Below are 15,309 nucleotides of genomic sequence, written 5' to 3' on the forward strand. Positions count from 1 at the left end.
ACCCCTTAAATCTTTATTTTATTCTGTTTTTAGTATTTGTTGTTATAGCGGCAACAGAAATACATCTGTGAAAATTTCAACTGTCTAGCTATCACGGTTCGTGAGATACAGCCTGGTGACAGACGGACGGACGGACGGACGGACGGACGGACAGCGGAGTCTTAGTAATAGGGTCCCGTTTTTACCCTTTGGGTACGGAACCCTAAAAAAGTATCTTATTTTTTGATAAGTCTGATAATATCTGAACGAATCCTTGCTTGACAGTTGACATACCCGTTTATTTTGACGTTTGACATTTACATGACATGAGAGGAAGGAAAATAATCCCGAATTGACAAATTTTTACTTGTTAATTTTTCATGCTGTACTAATTGATAACAATTTAATTCGACTTTTTATGCCCGTGGCACTAGCTGCTAAAATACTAATATCACTTAACATTTATTTTATCACTTCTCGAAGCGACAAGAGACATGGTGAGGGTCCACGGATACCTACTCGTTATTTATATTATGTTATTACGTTATCTCAAGAATCACTCTATTTATAGGTGAAAACCACATGAAAACCTGTTCAGTAGTTTTTGAATTTATTGCGAACATACATACAAACAGACAGACAAATGTGGTGTTGGGCTTTGTTTTATAAGGTGTAGTGGTATTATGGTTCAGCTGAGAGTTTTAAATAAAGGTATATTTTTTTAAACCTTCAATGGGGATGTTGTCTGTATTTAAAATAAATTATTTCACACCATACATGAAATAAGCACTAGAAATTTATTGGAAAAACAAAATATAAAACATTATTTAACACAATATCTGTTTCATAAACTCGAAAAAAAAAAAAACTTTAAAGTGTAGGTAACTTGAGCATGCATTGGAGTCGAACCAAGATAACTTTGCATGTCATTTGCTATGACAAAGTGTCGAAAAGTCATTATTAAGGTCTAATTTCTGGCGTTTACTCCTAGCTAAATTTAGCAAGGTGGCTTTGTCCTAATGAAATTGGTCCAAAGTAAGCTTAGACAAACTGTACACGTCTGTGTTTCGTATAAACTTCACAATTTGAAAAAAGAAGATGATTTGATTGTTTTGTTAGTCAAACACCATAATGTCTGCAGGCATCCTCATCAGGCGCTGGCGCCGGCACAAGCACCGACTCTGACGGAGGCGAGCAGGAGGACCCCTCATCCTCTTCACTCTTCGAGGTTGCAGAGGCTCTTGAGGACTTGAGCTTGGACAATGATGATGATGATTCTTCGGTTTGTTATAATTTTCTATGATTACTTTATAAGTAAATCATTTTTGTACAAAATAGAAGCCAATACTGTTCCACAAGTTGATCATCATAAAATGTAACATTAACATTAAATTATAAAAACACACACACACACACACACACACACACACACACACACACACACACACAGCGTGGCCCGTTTTCATTGTTCCTAGATTGTGTGCTTAGTTATGTATTCTTAAATTACTTACTACGTTGTTCTTACCTACCTTTTTATTTTATTAATATTGTGTTTAATGAACCTCCAGGTCTGTTTGTATCACCTCTCAGTTTCTGTACATTGTGTACTACATATGTGATATGTTTATTATGACTGTTTGTGTTCTAAAAAACGTAGGTATTCATATTAAATTATAAAAACATTCTACAAAAATAGAATGGTTGCAGTTGTAAAATAACTGTTCTAAAAGTTGTTCATCATAAAATGTATTATTAATTCATATTAAATTATAAAAACATTCTCTTCAACTCCCTGGGGTCTAAATTTGTCAGCAAAACAATGACTGAAAATTTAAGCTTAATTTATTATATTTATTTATTTTATTTTATATTTATTGCACACTTACAATAAGATGGTAAAATGGCGAACTTAATTCTCTTAACATAGGAATTTTAATTTTATTTAAACCTATGAAAAATATAAGTAAAAGTGATTACTGATTGGCTTAATAATACTCTCTCTAATTGTAAACAGGATCCCTCCTTGTTATTATTTAAACATGATATACAAACTTATATTTAAATTCAGAATAAGGAGGGCTCGGACGAGTTGGCAGCTTTCCGGCAGCAGTGGCAGCGCGAGCTGGACGCTACGCCGTCGCCGCAGCGCGAGTCAGCCACGCAGGAACCCACAGAACCCTTGACTGAGGAGGACAAGGTAGTGTGACTGTTGTCTCTGTCAGACTGTAACACATACAGCAGCTCTCCGGCAGCAGTGGCAGCGCGAGCTGGACGCTACGCCGTCGCCGCAGCGCGAGTCAGCCACGCAGGAACCCACAGAACCCTTGACTGAGGAGGACAAGGTAGTGTGACTGTTGTCTCTGTCAGACTGTAACACATACAGCAGCTCTCCGGCAGCAGTGGCAGCGCGAGCTGGACGCTACGCCGTCGCCGCAGCGCGAGTCAGCCACGCAGGAACCCACAGAACCCTTGACTGAGGAGGACAAGGTAGTGTGACTGTTGTCTCTGTCAGACTGTAACACATACAGCAGCTCTCCGGCAGCAGTGGCAGCGCGAGCTGGACGCTACGCCGTCGCCGCAGCGCGAGTCAGCCACGCAGGAACCCACAGAACCCTTGACTGAGGAGGACAAGGTAGTGTGACTGTTGTCTCTGTCAGACTGTAACACATACAGCAGCTCTCCGGCAGCAGTGGCAGCGCGAGCTGGACGCTACGCCGTCGCCGCAGCGCGAGTCAGCCACGCAGGAACCCACAGAACCCTTGACTGAGGAGGACAAGGTAGTGTGACTGTTGTCTCTGTCAGACTGTAACACATACAGCAGCTCTCCGGCAGCAGTGGCAGCGCGAGCTGGACGCTACGCCGTCGCCGCAGCGCGAGTCAGCCACGCAGGAACCCACAGAACCCTTGACTGAGGAGGACAAGGTAGTGTGACTGTTGTCTCTGTCAGACTGTAACACATACAGCAGCTCTCCGGCAGCAGTGGCAGCGCGAGCTGGACGCTACGCCGTCGCCGCAGCGCGAGTCAGCCACGCAGGAACCCACAGAACCCTTGACTGAGGAGGACAAGGTAGTGTGACTGTTGTCTCTGTCAGACTGTAACACATACAGCAGCTCTCCGGCAGCAGTGGCAGCGCGAGCTGGACGCTACGCCGTCGCCGCAGCGCGAGTCAGCCACGCAGGAACCCACAGAACCCTTGACTGAGGAGGATAAGGTAATTCTATCATGTGTCACTCATAGCATAGTCATCATCATCATCATTGGCCTTTGCGTCTATTCCATAGTACAGACATGCAAATTGCAAAAATTTGGGAAAGCGTTCAGGCGCGGATCCAGCCCTCAAGAAAGGTTGTGGTCACAGGAACCCAAAAATCTTCAAGTACGAGTCAGAGTATTAGGTGTCGAACTCGCTCATGAACAATCATGACTCTTGAACTTGGAGGATACAACTAAACGGAGTAGCCATTGACAGGCTTTCCCCTCTGTCGAAAATAGGCGGCCAACGGTCATACACAATGTATGGACTGACGTTTATCTGACATGGCTATTTTTACGTTACGCATACATTTGACGTTCCCCTCCCCCGCAAAAATCGGCAGACTGTTTTGTACAGAAAATTACAGACATGGCGTCTCCGTTTGATTATATCCTCCAAGCTCTTGAACGACCATCCAGATCTCAGTAGATCGTGATGACGTCACAAGTCTTGGTTCACATACCGTTAAATTCGCTTTTGTGTTAATTAGCAGAACAATTATTGTAAGAATTTCATTTGGCAGAGTAATCTTCTGTGAATTTTTTGCCGTTTCTTGCGTAATGGTACAGAACCCTTCGTGCGCGAGTGCGACTCGCACTTGGCCGGTTTTTTAAAGATTTCGTTAAGTAGATAGTCTAGTCGACGAGTTCAGGGTGGTGGAAAGTAGAGATACTGCTCCTAGAGATACGTGTGATGCCTCATTGAATTCAGAATAATGTCTAGAAATTTCTAACAGTAGTAAACAGTAGTACACATGCATTAACATGTTTAAAATACACCATACCTACACCATTCGTTTTTTCCAAATTTTAAATAAATATTTAATACCTTTAAAAACATTTTACCTTTTCACGCCAATTAGTTTATGAGATATTTACTGGCCAAAAACGAAATACCATACTTATGTATTATGTATTTTTTAATGTTAATTATAACTTTAGCAATTTTTGATGTGCGCTTCGAATACATTTTCTAGACATTATTCCGAATCGAATCAGGTATCACACGTATTTTTGGGTGCAACTTATCTCAATTTTTAGGGTTCCGTAGCCAAATGGCAAAAAACGGAACCCTTATGGATTCGTCATGTCTGTCTGTCTGTCCGTCTGTCCGTCCGTATGTCACAGCCACTTTTTTCCGAAACTATAAGATCTATACTGTTGAAACTTGGTAAGTAGATGTATTCTGTTAATCGCATTAAGATTTTCACACAAAAATAGAAAAAAAACAATAAATTTTGGGGGTTCCCCATACTTAGAACAAAAACTAAAAAAAAATTTTTCATCAAACCCATACGTGTGGGGATCTCTATGGATAGGTCTTCAAAAATGATATTGAGGTTTTCAATATCATTTTTTTCTAAACTGAATAGTTTGCGCGAGAGACACTTTCAAAGTGGTAAAATGTGTCCCCCCCCCCCCCCTGTAACTTCTAAAATAAGAGAATGATAAATCTAAAAAAAATATATGATGTACTTTACCATTCAAACTTCCACCGAAAATTGGTTTGAACGAGAGATCTAGTAAGTAGTTTTTAGGGTTCCGTACCCAAAGGGTAAAAACGGGACCCTATTACTAAGACTCCGCTGTCCGTCCGTCCGTCCATCCGTCCGTCCATCCGTCCGTCCGTCCGTCCGTCCGTCCGTCCGTCTGTCACCAGGCTGTATCTCACGAACCGTCATAGCTAGACAGTTGAAATTTTCACAGATGATGTATTTCTGTTGCCGCTATAACAACTAATACTAAAAACAGAATAAAATAAAGATTTAAGTGGGGCTCCCATACAACAAACGTGATTTTTGACCGAAGTTAAGCAACGTCGGGCGGGGTCAGTACTTGGATGGGTGACCGTGTTTTTGCTTGTTTTGCTTTATTTTTTGTTGATGGTGCGGAACCCTCCGTGCGCGAGTCCGACTCGCACTTGGCCGGTTTTATTTTTAATACGTCATAAATTCCCTAAATACGGAACCCTTCATGGGCGAGTCCTACTCGCACTTGGCCGCTTTTTTCATCATTTTGAGCTTGAAGACTAGACTACTAAAAGTACTAAAGTTACAGGTAAATTAGTGATTTAGCAATTGCGTTACTTACAACATTGATGCATAGATAACACTTTTCTAACTACGTGGAAAAAAAACCCCTAAATACACCTGTAAATTAAAAGTTGGCATTATTGATTTAGGAAATTGTACTAATATTTGTGAAAGTTTACGATTTCTAAGACCCCATAAGCTAAAAATAATTGCCCCTGTTAGTAAATAATCTTTATGCTTGCAAATAATTAGGACTCTGTGTCAGCTGATATTAAAATTATTAAATTACGGGAATTTCTAATTCATAGGTGCCAGACTACCAGTTGATCACACTACCTACTCTGTTTCAACACTTTCAACAAATGGTTACTCGGGTAATCGTGACAGTTAGGTACCAAACGATCAGTCTAGTAAAGTTAATTTGCATATCAATAGGTTAATTCGCAATGAAATTCTGTGAAAGGTTTTTTTTTTATACCACATAGGTGGCAAACAAGCATACGGGCCGCCTGATGGTAAGCAGTCACCGTAGCCTATGGACGCCTGCAACTCCAGAGGTGTTACATGCGCGTTGCCGACCTTCCTCTGCCAAAGCGTCTGTGAAAAATCGGCTAGTCAGGGAATCGATAGGACATACTATTTAGGGTTGTGGGCATGCCCACCGTGCCCACAACGGTGGATCCGCGCCTGAAAGCGTTTGATAACCTCGACCTTTAATGTCAATATCTAGGTGACCGAGCTTCGCTTGGAAAACATATAAAAACTCGAAAATGCGCGTTTTCCCAGAGATAAGACCTAGCTAGATCGATTTCTCGACCCCGAAAACCCCCATTTCCGAGATCCCCCAAATATATATATATATATATATATATATATATATTTAAATAAACAAGAATTGCTCGTTTAAAGGTATTAGATAGATTATTCGTTTATTACATAATATTTAACATTCATCTCATATTACAATAAAAAGCAAGTAAATTAAACTTATGCTAACACAAAACCGAATTTAAAACTTAAAACTAAATATAAAAGACATTTAATGTTATTTAATTCCCAAAAATAGTTTTTTTAGCATTGGAAATTAAATATATTTAGGAGTTCCTTCATTTTGGAAATGTTTGCAATACCAAATCCTTTGAGCTGTCTTTACCAGACAGAGCTAATAATTTGTAGATTTTATTTTAAATTAAGGTTTCTTTTTAACTTTACTAATATTAAACTGATGAAACAAATAACAGGAAATGAAAGGCTTTTTATTTTTTATTTTACAAAAGTTACGGTCAATGTTGTACCAACTTTAATATTTAGTCCAGTCGCCATCAGATGTATCGGAGCGGCCAACGTGTTCACAATATCTGAACACGCACTCTAACGCCCTTACAATAGAGGCGTGTTCAGATATTTGTGAGCACCTCGGCCGCTCAGATATACCGGATTATACCACAGCACACTCAAAGAATTTAATGATATATCACTGCTGACACTGTCCACATACGAGAACATTGTTATTTTAAATTATGTCATCTCAAACACTTTAATTTCACTAAAACATACTAAATATGGCAACAGGCAAAGCAGCTGTTTCGCGAGGGCGTGGACCTAGAGCGACGTGGAAAGTTGTATGAGGCCATACAACATTACAAGCGAGCCATGCAAATACTGCCCGACGTGGAAACGCGCTTGTATGAAAGCACTGAGCCGAAGGACATGCCTGAAGGTACATCTAGGTCATACATTAGTTGTATGAGGCCATACAACACTACAAACGCGCCATGCGCATCCTGCCCGACGTACAGACGCATTTGTATGAGAGCCCCGACCCGCGGGACATGCCAGAAGGTATTTCCATCAACACATATTTATAGCTCGTTGTATTGTACGATGCCATACAATATTACCGATCCGTCATATCCGCCTTGAGTTGTACGGCTAACAATTTATTTTGTATTTCTGTAAACTAACCATGCCATCATTTGACAGAAGAGTCAGAAACAGAAGAGGTGGTACGCGTGGAGACGGAAGCTGATGATGATGATGAAGATTTCATAGAAGGCGAGGACATACTCACAAGATTGCAGCGGTTGCAAGCGAAAAAGGGCGTCCTGTGCGAACCAGAAGTTGCCATAAGGGTTAGTATTCCGATCAACTTACCTATATAAATCTATACAACTCTTATTCATAACTTTGTCCTCCTAAGGCCCAGCCATACAAACTAAACATCCAAATTTGCTACTGAAATTTGAACCTAAACTGTAGGAAATAGAGTTGATTTTGCGTTGTAAGCCTGAATTAGTTAATGCCTTTATGAATAACGCCAATAGGATGTTACAAAAATAGTGGGGATCCGTTTAATGTCATATTCGATATCGTGTTCTGATTAGGTGAAAAGTAGAAAAAAAACGCGATTTTTTTAGATTGATTTTCCTCAGGGCGCGCATATATCCTGGCTACCTTATGAAGTAATTCTGCTGATTATGCGATGGGTGGTCAGCTCAGAGTTGGACGCAGCTTCCCTGGAGCGACTGGCAGCGTCATGCCGAGGTCTATACGTGGCGGCCCGAGATATGGACCTCTGGCGGGCGTTGTGTGTAAAGTGAGTTCAATGCGCTAATGTAGCTTGCTAATGTTGCTTGTATGCCGGATTGGCAGGGTCGCCATGAGATGTTGGGTTTTAGGAAACGAATAATTGCCTTTTGAAGTACTTGCGACGGCGAAATTACATCAAGCAGGCGTTACACCAAGTTCGCTCTGAACAGGCCTGACCTTTTCGTGTCATGGGCACCGCGCCGCAGGTGCCGTGTATATAGGAGCGCGCAAAACTCGCTCCGAAAGTCGGGTGTCCCCCGCCCTAATTAACTTAAGGGCTCAGCAGGCGCCTGGTATACGCGCACTTTGAACGCGCTACGAAGGGCGCTACAGACTCCCAATTTCTTAACAAAAGATTAATACAAAAGTTAATAATATGCTTGCTGAGCGCTTGCTTAGTAACCTTGAGGTTCCTCTCAATCATTCTACTCACAATATTTTCCGCAGAACATGGGGCATAGACTGCGACGCGCCGCGCGCCCACGGCTGCACATCCTGGCGACACATGTACATACAACGACCCAGGATCTTACTACATGGCTGTTATATAAGCAAGACGACCTACCTGCGCCACGGGGAGAACTCCTTCCAGGACCAGTTCTACCGCCCGTGGTACCTCATCGACTACTACCGCTACCTCAGGTACATGTACATACAACGACCCAGGATCTTACTACATGGCTGTTACATCTGCAAGACGACCTACCTGCGCTACGGGGAGAACTCCTTCCAGGACCAGTTCTACCGCCCGTGGTACCTCATCGATTAATACCGCTACCTCAGGTACATGTATATACAACGACCCAGGATCTTACTACCCGGCTGACATGTAAATGTTATGTGAAAGTGTCGGCCGTAGCACGACTTAAAGTCGCGCGCTCCAATGCCTGGCGCCCTCAAGCTAAAAGACCCCGTAAAGTGCGGGCTGAGCGCGCTCCAATGCCGCGTGTCCTGCAGCCTAAAGCCCGACGTAAGGTGCCCGCTGCGCGCGTTCCAATGCTGGATTATTATTGCCCTACACCCCATTGTTATTTTTTAATATCCGACTGTCTTTAGTACCTACAGCCAAATGAACATGAACCTTCTATATAGTAGTTACATTCCATATTTAATTGACATAAACGCTCAGTTCCGCGCGACAATTGACACTGCCATTTAAATATGGAGTCTTAACTACTGCTCAAAAGGTTCAAACTCCTTTAACTCTTTTTGTTCAGGTTCTTCGCAGACGGAGTGGTTATAATGTGGACGACCCCTGACGAGCCGGTGGCCTGCGTGTCTCAGCTGAAGAGCCGGCAGCGACTAGCGCCTGGGGCGTTGCCGGGGCACTACAGACTTGTTGGAGACAAGGTACTGTAAAGAAAACCTTTACAGCTTTTTGGTCAGTGGTTGGCAACTATGCCATATTTAATTTTAGAATGTGATCTCGCTGTCAGTTAGAATGGGTGTACGCATTCCAGAAGAGGCAGCCTAATATTATTGTATCGTAGCTCAAATAAGAGTATATGAAAAGAATATACAGAAGATCATCTTAGGCCCACTTGCACCATCCTACTAACCCGGGGTTAAGCGGTTAAACCGTTAACCTAGTGTCGAATTGTACTGGTAACCAGGGTAACTCCCGATTTAACCGGTTAAACCCGGGTTAGTGGAATATTTATCTATCTTCCACTGCTAGGTCGTATCCCTTTACAGTACACTTATTCCTACTTGGTTCTTATGTGAATGACTGCTGACGAGTTTCTCAACTGAAAAGCCGGCAGCGCCTATCGTCCCTGTCTTTATTTCGAATTTTTAATCGATATATTGTTGACTTTTCCACTGCCATTATTACTTAATTTTCTGTCATTAACCCTTAAATGCATGATTTTTTTCTTTTTGCCCGAAATGAATATATGTATCACATAATTGTTTGCCGTTTCTAGGAAAAATAGTAAAAAAAATATATCATCGATTTTCACTGCGAAATCAGTGTTGAAAGTTGCATAGGCTAAATCATATTTTAGGAAATATATAACTATTAGTAAAGGGTATAGGAAAAATCGTAACTAACATCAGAAAGGTACACTATTTATGATGTTCCTATGATAAAGTTTGTAAATATAAAATAATTACAAACCCCGAAAAATCTGCCCAAAATCACATACTAAAAATCATCAACTTCCAGGTTTTTCCAAGTTTTCCGATATTTCGTCTATAAACAAATGTAATTTTTATAAATTAAAATACTGCGTAAATTTATGTAATAATTCGGAAAATTTATTAGTTTTACTATTGAAATAATATACAGGAACATTTAGAATTTGTTTAATCCTTAATCTGTGAGCTGTCTAATGCTTTGTAGACATTTGGCAACACTATGCATTTAAGGGTTAACTGTTGCAAGTTGCAAGTGTTTAACAATGTATAATCTGGACATATCTTCTTCAGGTTGTGATCGTGGTAAAGAAAAGCAACGACAAGAAACCAGCACAGACCACCAACACGCGGTTCCGGTCGCGACGCAAGGAGACCCACGAGCATCACGACACCATCTATCACCTGGTATGTTATTTTAATGTTACAACTTACAAGTATATCTTGTATATTTTCAAAGCTCGTGGCTTTTCTATATTATTTGCTGGAAAAACTGCTCAATTATCGAGTTGTATAGACGCTCCGCTACTGCAACTTATCGAAAACATCGAAATAGAATAGGTAATAGGCATGATGACGCATGTTGAATTTTATAACAAAATCTAGTAAAATAGATAGCAAATGAGCAATTTATTGCAGTAATGTGGATATTAATAGTATTTTATGCAACCGTTGTTTAAGAGAGGTCAAAAAAGGCGAGTGGCGTGAGTAACAATTTAGGCGAAGCCGAAAATTGTTAATAAAGACGCCACGAGTATTTTTTGACTCTGTTAAACAACGTTGCATACCTTGGAGGATACAACTAAACGGAGTAGCCATTAACAGGCTTTCCCCTCTGTCGAAAATAGGCGGCCAACGGTCATACACAATATATGGACTGACGTTTATCTGACATGGCTATTTTTACGTTACGCATACATTTGACGTTTCCACTCCCCCGCAAAAATCGGGAGACTGTTTTGTACAGAAAATTACAGACATGGCGTCTCCGTTTGATTATATCCTCCAAGTTGCATACAATACTTTTTCTACGACCTAGCACTTACTTTGAAATAAAATTGCAAATTTAACAAATATTTTTAATTCAAGAAGTAGCAAAAATGGAGGGTACTGGCGGGAAAAGAATGAATGAATGAATTAAATAAAAAAAAAAGTCTATGGTTCACTTATTTGTCAGAGATGACATTTAAAATAAGGTTGGCAACACTGTATTTCATTCAATATTTTTTAAGTGGTCATTACAGGAAGTATCGTAAAATCGCCAAAAAGATACTGCGTGTATGCACAAACTCTTTTTTGGGGAATAGACTAAAGACTTGTCTTGACAACTATAAGGTAGGGTTTTAAAGGTGTATGCACGGCCCTTTAAATGACAAATAAAAGTACGGGAGTAGAATAAAGAATATATGGAAATGATGAAAAAATACAGGACCTAAAAGTTCGCCATCAAACTCCACAGTTTGGCGAGTTTTATGTAATTTATAAAATGTATGTTAGTTTATCATGAATAAAAGATTTAAAAAAAATTTAGAAGTTTTTTTTTACTTCCAAAAAGGAATAAAGCTACCATTCGATGCCTTACATTTTATTTATTATTTATTTATTTTTATTTTTCAGGAGTACCAACAGCTACAAAAACATTATACAGATTTAGGTAACAATACAAAGCCAATTACAGGTACTCACAGATAGAAATGGAATAAACAATATATCAAACTTTGCGCGCAATTTCACACAATGCTATCACGTATTATACATTTCAAAAAAAAGAAAAAAACAATATTTTCCAAAAGAACAATAATAATTGTATGCAACTCAGAACTTATCATTATCAAGGATATAGAACTGTTAACAATACTGACAGTAAAAATACAGGGCACGTAAATACTTAAGCACTCGGACAAATCGCAAACCTATTACTTATGAAAACAAAACAATCGGGATCAAAGTGGATTAAAAAATAGATTCGCTAATTTTCGCTTCACCGAAGGAATGGAACAATTAAATACATCAATGTCCAAATTTCTGGATCGAATATTTAAATTTCGACTAGCACGACACAAAAAACCAATAAAAGATTGTATAGAAATTATATACATAAACGTTACTTATTTTCCATACTTCAAGATGGGCCCTCAGTGATCTGACGTCACGTTCACTTATCGTTTTGTTACGTTCACTTTTTACAGGAGCTCCAACTGCGCTCAGTCCGCAACCGCAACAACTGGCAGCTGCAATGGCGCGGCTACCGCGTCTCCACCCGCAAGGAGCAGTGGACGCAGTTCGAGCTGTCGCCCGCCAAGTTCCCGCCGTTCGCGTTCAGCCGAGTCCGCGCCTACACCGCCGAGACTCATGCGCCGCTGTGAGTCACTCTGTACAGGCTACATGTACCACTAGTACTACATACAGGCTACGTGTACCACCCGCAAGGAGCAGTGGACGCAGTTCGAGCTGTCGCCCGCCAAGTTCCCGCCGTTCGCGTTCAGCCGAGTCCGCGCCTACACCGCCGAGACTCATGCGCCGCTGTGAGTCACTGTACACAGGCTACATGTACCACTAGTACTACATACAGGCTACATGTACCACTAGTACTACATACAGGCTACATGTACCGCCCGCAAGGAGCAGTGGACGCAGTTCGAGCTGTCGCCCGAGCTGAGACCAAGATAAATCTGCAACGATTTTGATAGCACACGCAGTGCAAGTGTTATTTATACGTCATAATTTCATAGAGGTTTGATGTTTAAGATAATTGGCCTATGGCGTCGGGGGTTTATATATTTTTTTATTTAATAGGTACCTAGTTATTGATGATTTTAAATATTGTGATTTGTGACGTCACACGTTGCTCTCTTAAAGATTCCACAGTAAAAAGAAATCCAATAATATAAACATCTTTACAGGTAATTGGCACGCAAGCAGGAGACTCGTGACCTTGGGTTTTGGAATAACAACAATCTTCATGCGGACTGGTTAGTTTTTATCCATTGACTTACATGTATTTATAAAGACGGGCCTTACGGGCACTAAAGGGGCCCACTGATTACCAGTCCGCCGGACGATATCGATCTGTCAGATGTTCGGAACTATCAAATTCTTGTTCTAACTGACAGGCCGATATCGTCCGGCGGACTGGTAATCAGTGGGCCCCTTAAGAATGGTGCTAGTTCAGCGGTATCACTCACGAATTCGAGCAAATCGTGCAGTCTAACGCAACTAGTTGCGACCAATCGCGCGCGTGATGCGGACTCATCTCATCAAGCAATCGCGTTGTGACTCGAATTCGTGTGCGTGACACCGCTGTACTGGCACCATTCTTAGTGGGCATTAAGTTAGGCCCGTCTTTATAAATATAAATCAATGTTATTATTATTATTTAGAATTTTACACAGCGGCTTAACATCAAAAAAGTTTTTTGTACTTATTTTATTACATTATTTGAGACAAATTAATACACACAGAAAATGATAGTCAACTATTCGTAGCTTGTAGCAGAACTTGTACTACAGCGATAATAAAAGTTAAACTTATATTTGACGACTTTCACATCACACATATTCTACGTTTTTAAGTACATTATTATTACATATAGATATTTTACTTTTCAGTTGCAAATTTAAGGACTAATCGTTTTATACAAGTCTTTGTACGCACAAACGTACGTGTCTTTGGACTAGGTACGCATTGTTTCGAGAAAAAATATATAATTATATGTTTTTTCCTGTAAATTTAGTTTTATCACTATAAGTATAAGTAGGTAGATTTAAATTTTCTTTTTTGTAATAGGTATAGAAGTTTATGATAGATTTATTTTGCTATCAAGATTGTGATATGCGATTAAATCTAGTCTATTGTATGTATGAATTGAATACTTACAACATTTTTAATCTTTTCCGCATTTCACCAAATTGTTTAGTGCGCAACGCACTCTGAATCGTCCCATTGGCACTGTTCTAAAAATATTATAAATAAAAAAACTAGATAAATATCTAATTAAATAAATCATATTTTTTTAGCGATATAACTGGTAAAAATTTAAATGTACAAATAAATAAATAAGAATATTATACTTAAGGGTAGGTAAGCAAACACTGTTAGCTATATTTTCTCAATGTGCTTTAAATCTACCCAGTCTTGTGTCAGGGGTCACCAATTAGTTTCTTCAGGGGTCCGGTTTGTAAAATAATATGACCATCGCGGTCCATTTCTAATAGGAATAGGGTATATTAAATAAGTAAAAAAATAATATAAGTCGGCGGTCAGGATCCGGACCGCGGTCCGCCATTTGGTGATCCCTGACCTATACTTATATTTTTCTGGTGTTGTGATAAAGTCTTGCTTTGATAGCATGATTGCATTTATGTCTAACACGAAACATTTGTTCCTCTCTCATTTACAATACGTGCAAGTAAGGGACAAAATGTTTTATGTTAAACATAAAACAATCACTAGTCTGTTGCTATTTTACTTAAAGCCGTAACACACTATCGCAACGCACCGCGACATTGGTGCGTCGCACCCATAAGTGAGAGAGAAACAGATATCTCTTTTGTCGCTCTTACTTATGTGTGCGGCGCACCAAGGTCGCGGTGCGGCGCGATAGTGTGTTACGTACGACTTTTAGACTTTTTTCACTTGTCACTTCTAGCATAATGTACTAGGTTTATATTCAAAGTGTCAAACACTTTTTACTTACTAATTTTTAAAATGTTTATACATTTTGTAGGCATTCATCTGCTGTTGCTTGTAAATCTTAGGTGTAAGGGAATGTTGAATAAAATTCATAACAAAATAATGCGTTTTTTACTGATGGCATAACAAAATGTGCCGAAATAATCTCCTCAATTTGTGCAATTTTTGAACTTCTATAATTTATTTATTTATACTTTATTGTACTTTAAAAAAGTATAAATGGTGCACTTAATGCCTTAAGGCGTTCTCTACCAGTCAACCACTGGGCCAAAAAGACGAAAAAAAAGAAAAAAAAAAAGTTTTCGACACATTGCGATAATTCAATCAATCCATCATATTCGTAAATGTATCAAAAATCATAAAGCGAGCGGAGCTCATATACGTTCAGTCTGTTGGAAATTTATGGCCGGCAACATTTTTATTTTATACCTATTTAAAGGGCTCTACAAACCATGCAACAAATCGTATACGAAGTTACATAAATGCGAAGGCGGGTAAATTTCGAAACTGGCAAATATCTACTAAAGTAGAAACACTTCATACTTTAGCAACACTTACGCCGCTGCAACGCTTACATGGCATCTTGCGTACTGTTGCTACAGTAGAAAGTGTTTCTAGTTTAGTAGA

At 39.8% G+C, this 15,309-nt stretch overlaps 1 protein-coding gene across 1 annotated transcript; it reads left to right on the top strand.

The window, feature by feature from the left end:
• The first annotated feature begins 303 nt into the window (after window positions 1-303).
• On the top strand, window positions 304-12,570 carry LOC134656854 (F-box only protein 9). Its single transcript, XM_063512380.1, has 10 exons — window positions 304-476; window positions 1,121-1,261; window positions 2,048-2,176; window positions 6,838-6,985; window positions 7,249-7,397; window positions 7,698-7,861; window positions 8,302-8,496; window positions 9,072-9,204; window positions 10,285-10,398; window positions 12,180-12,570. The coding sequence occupies exons 1-10, from the start codon at window positions 474-476 to the stop codon at window positions 12,354-12,356; spliced, it is 1,353 nt and encodes a 450-aa protein (XP_063368450.1). The 5' UTR covers window positions 304-473; the 3' UTR covers window positions 12,357-12,570.
• The last annotated feature ends 2,739 nt before the right edge of the window (window positions 12,571-15,309 follow it).

This window comes from Cydia amplana, chromosome 2, assembly GCF_948474715.1.
Source record: "Cydia amplana chromosome 2, ilCydAmpl1.1, whole genome shotgun sequence".
NCBI lineage: Eukaryota > Metazoa > Arthropoda > Insecta > Lepidoptera > Tortricidae > Cydia > Cydia amplana.

Bases quoted from the DNA above. Each gene is read 5' to 3' on its own strand.
- LOC134656854 (XM_063512380.1), top strand. The intron at 2,177-6,837 runs GTAGTGTGACTG...ATATGGCAACAG, and splicing joins CCTTGACTGAGGAGGACAAG to GCAAAGCAGCTGTTTCGCGA. The intron at 9,205-10,284 runs GTACTGTAAAGA...TATCTTCTTCAG, and splicing joins ACAGACTTGTTGGAGACAAG to GTTGTGATCGTGGTAAAGAA.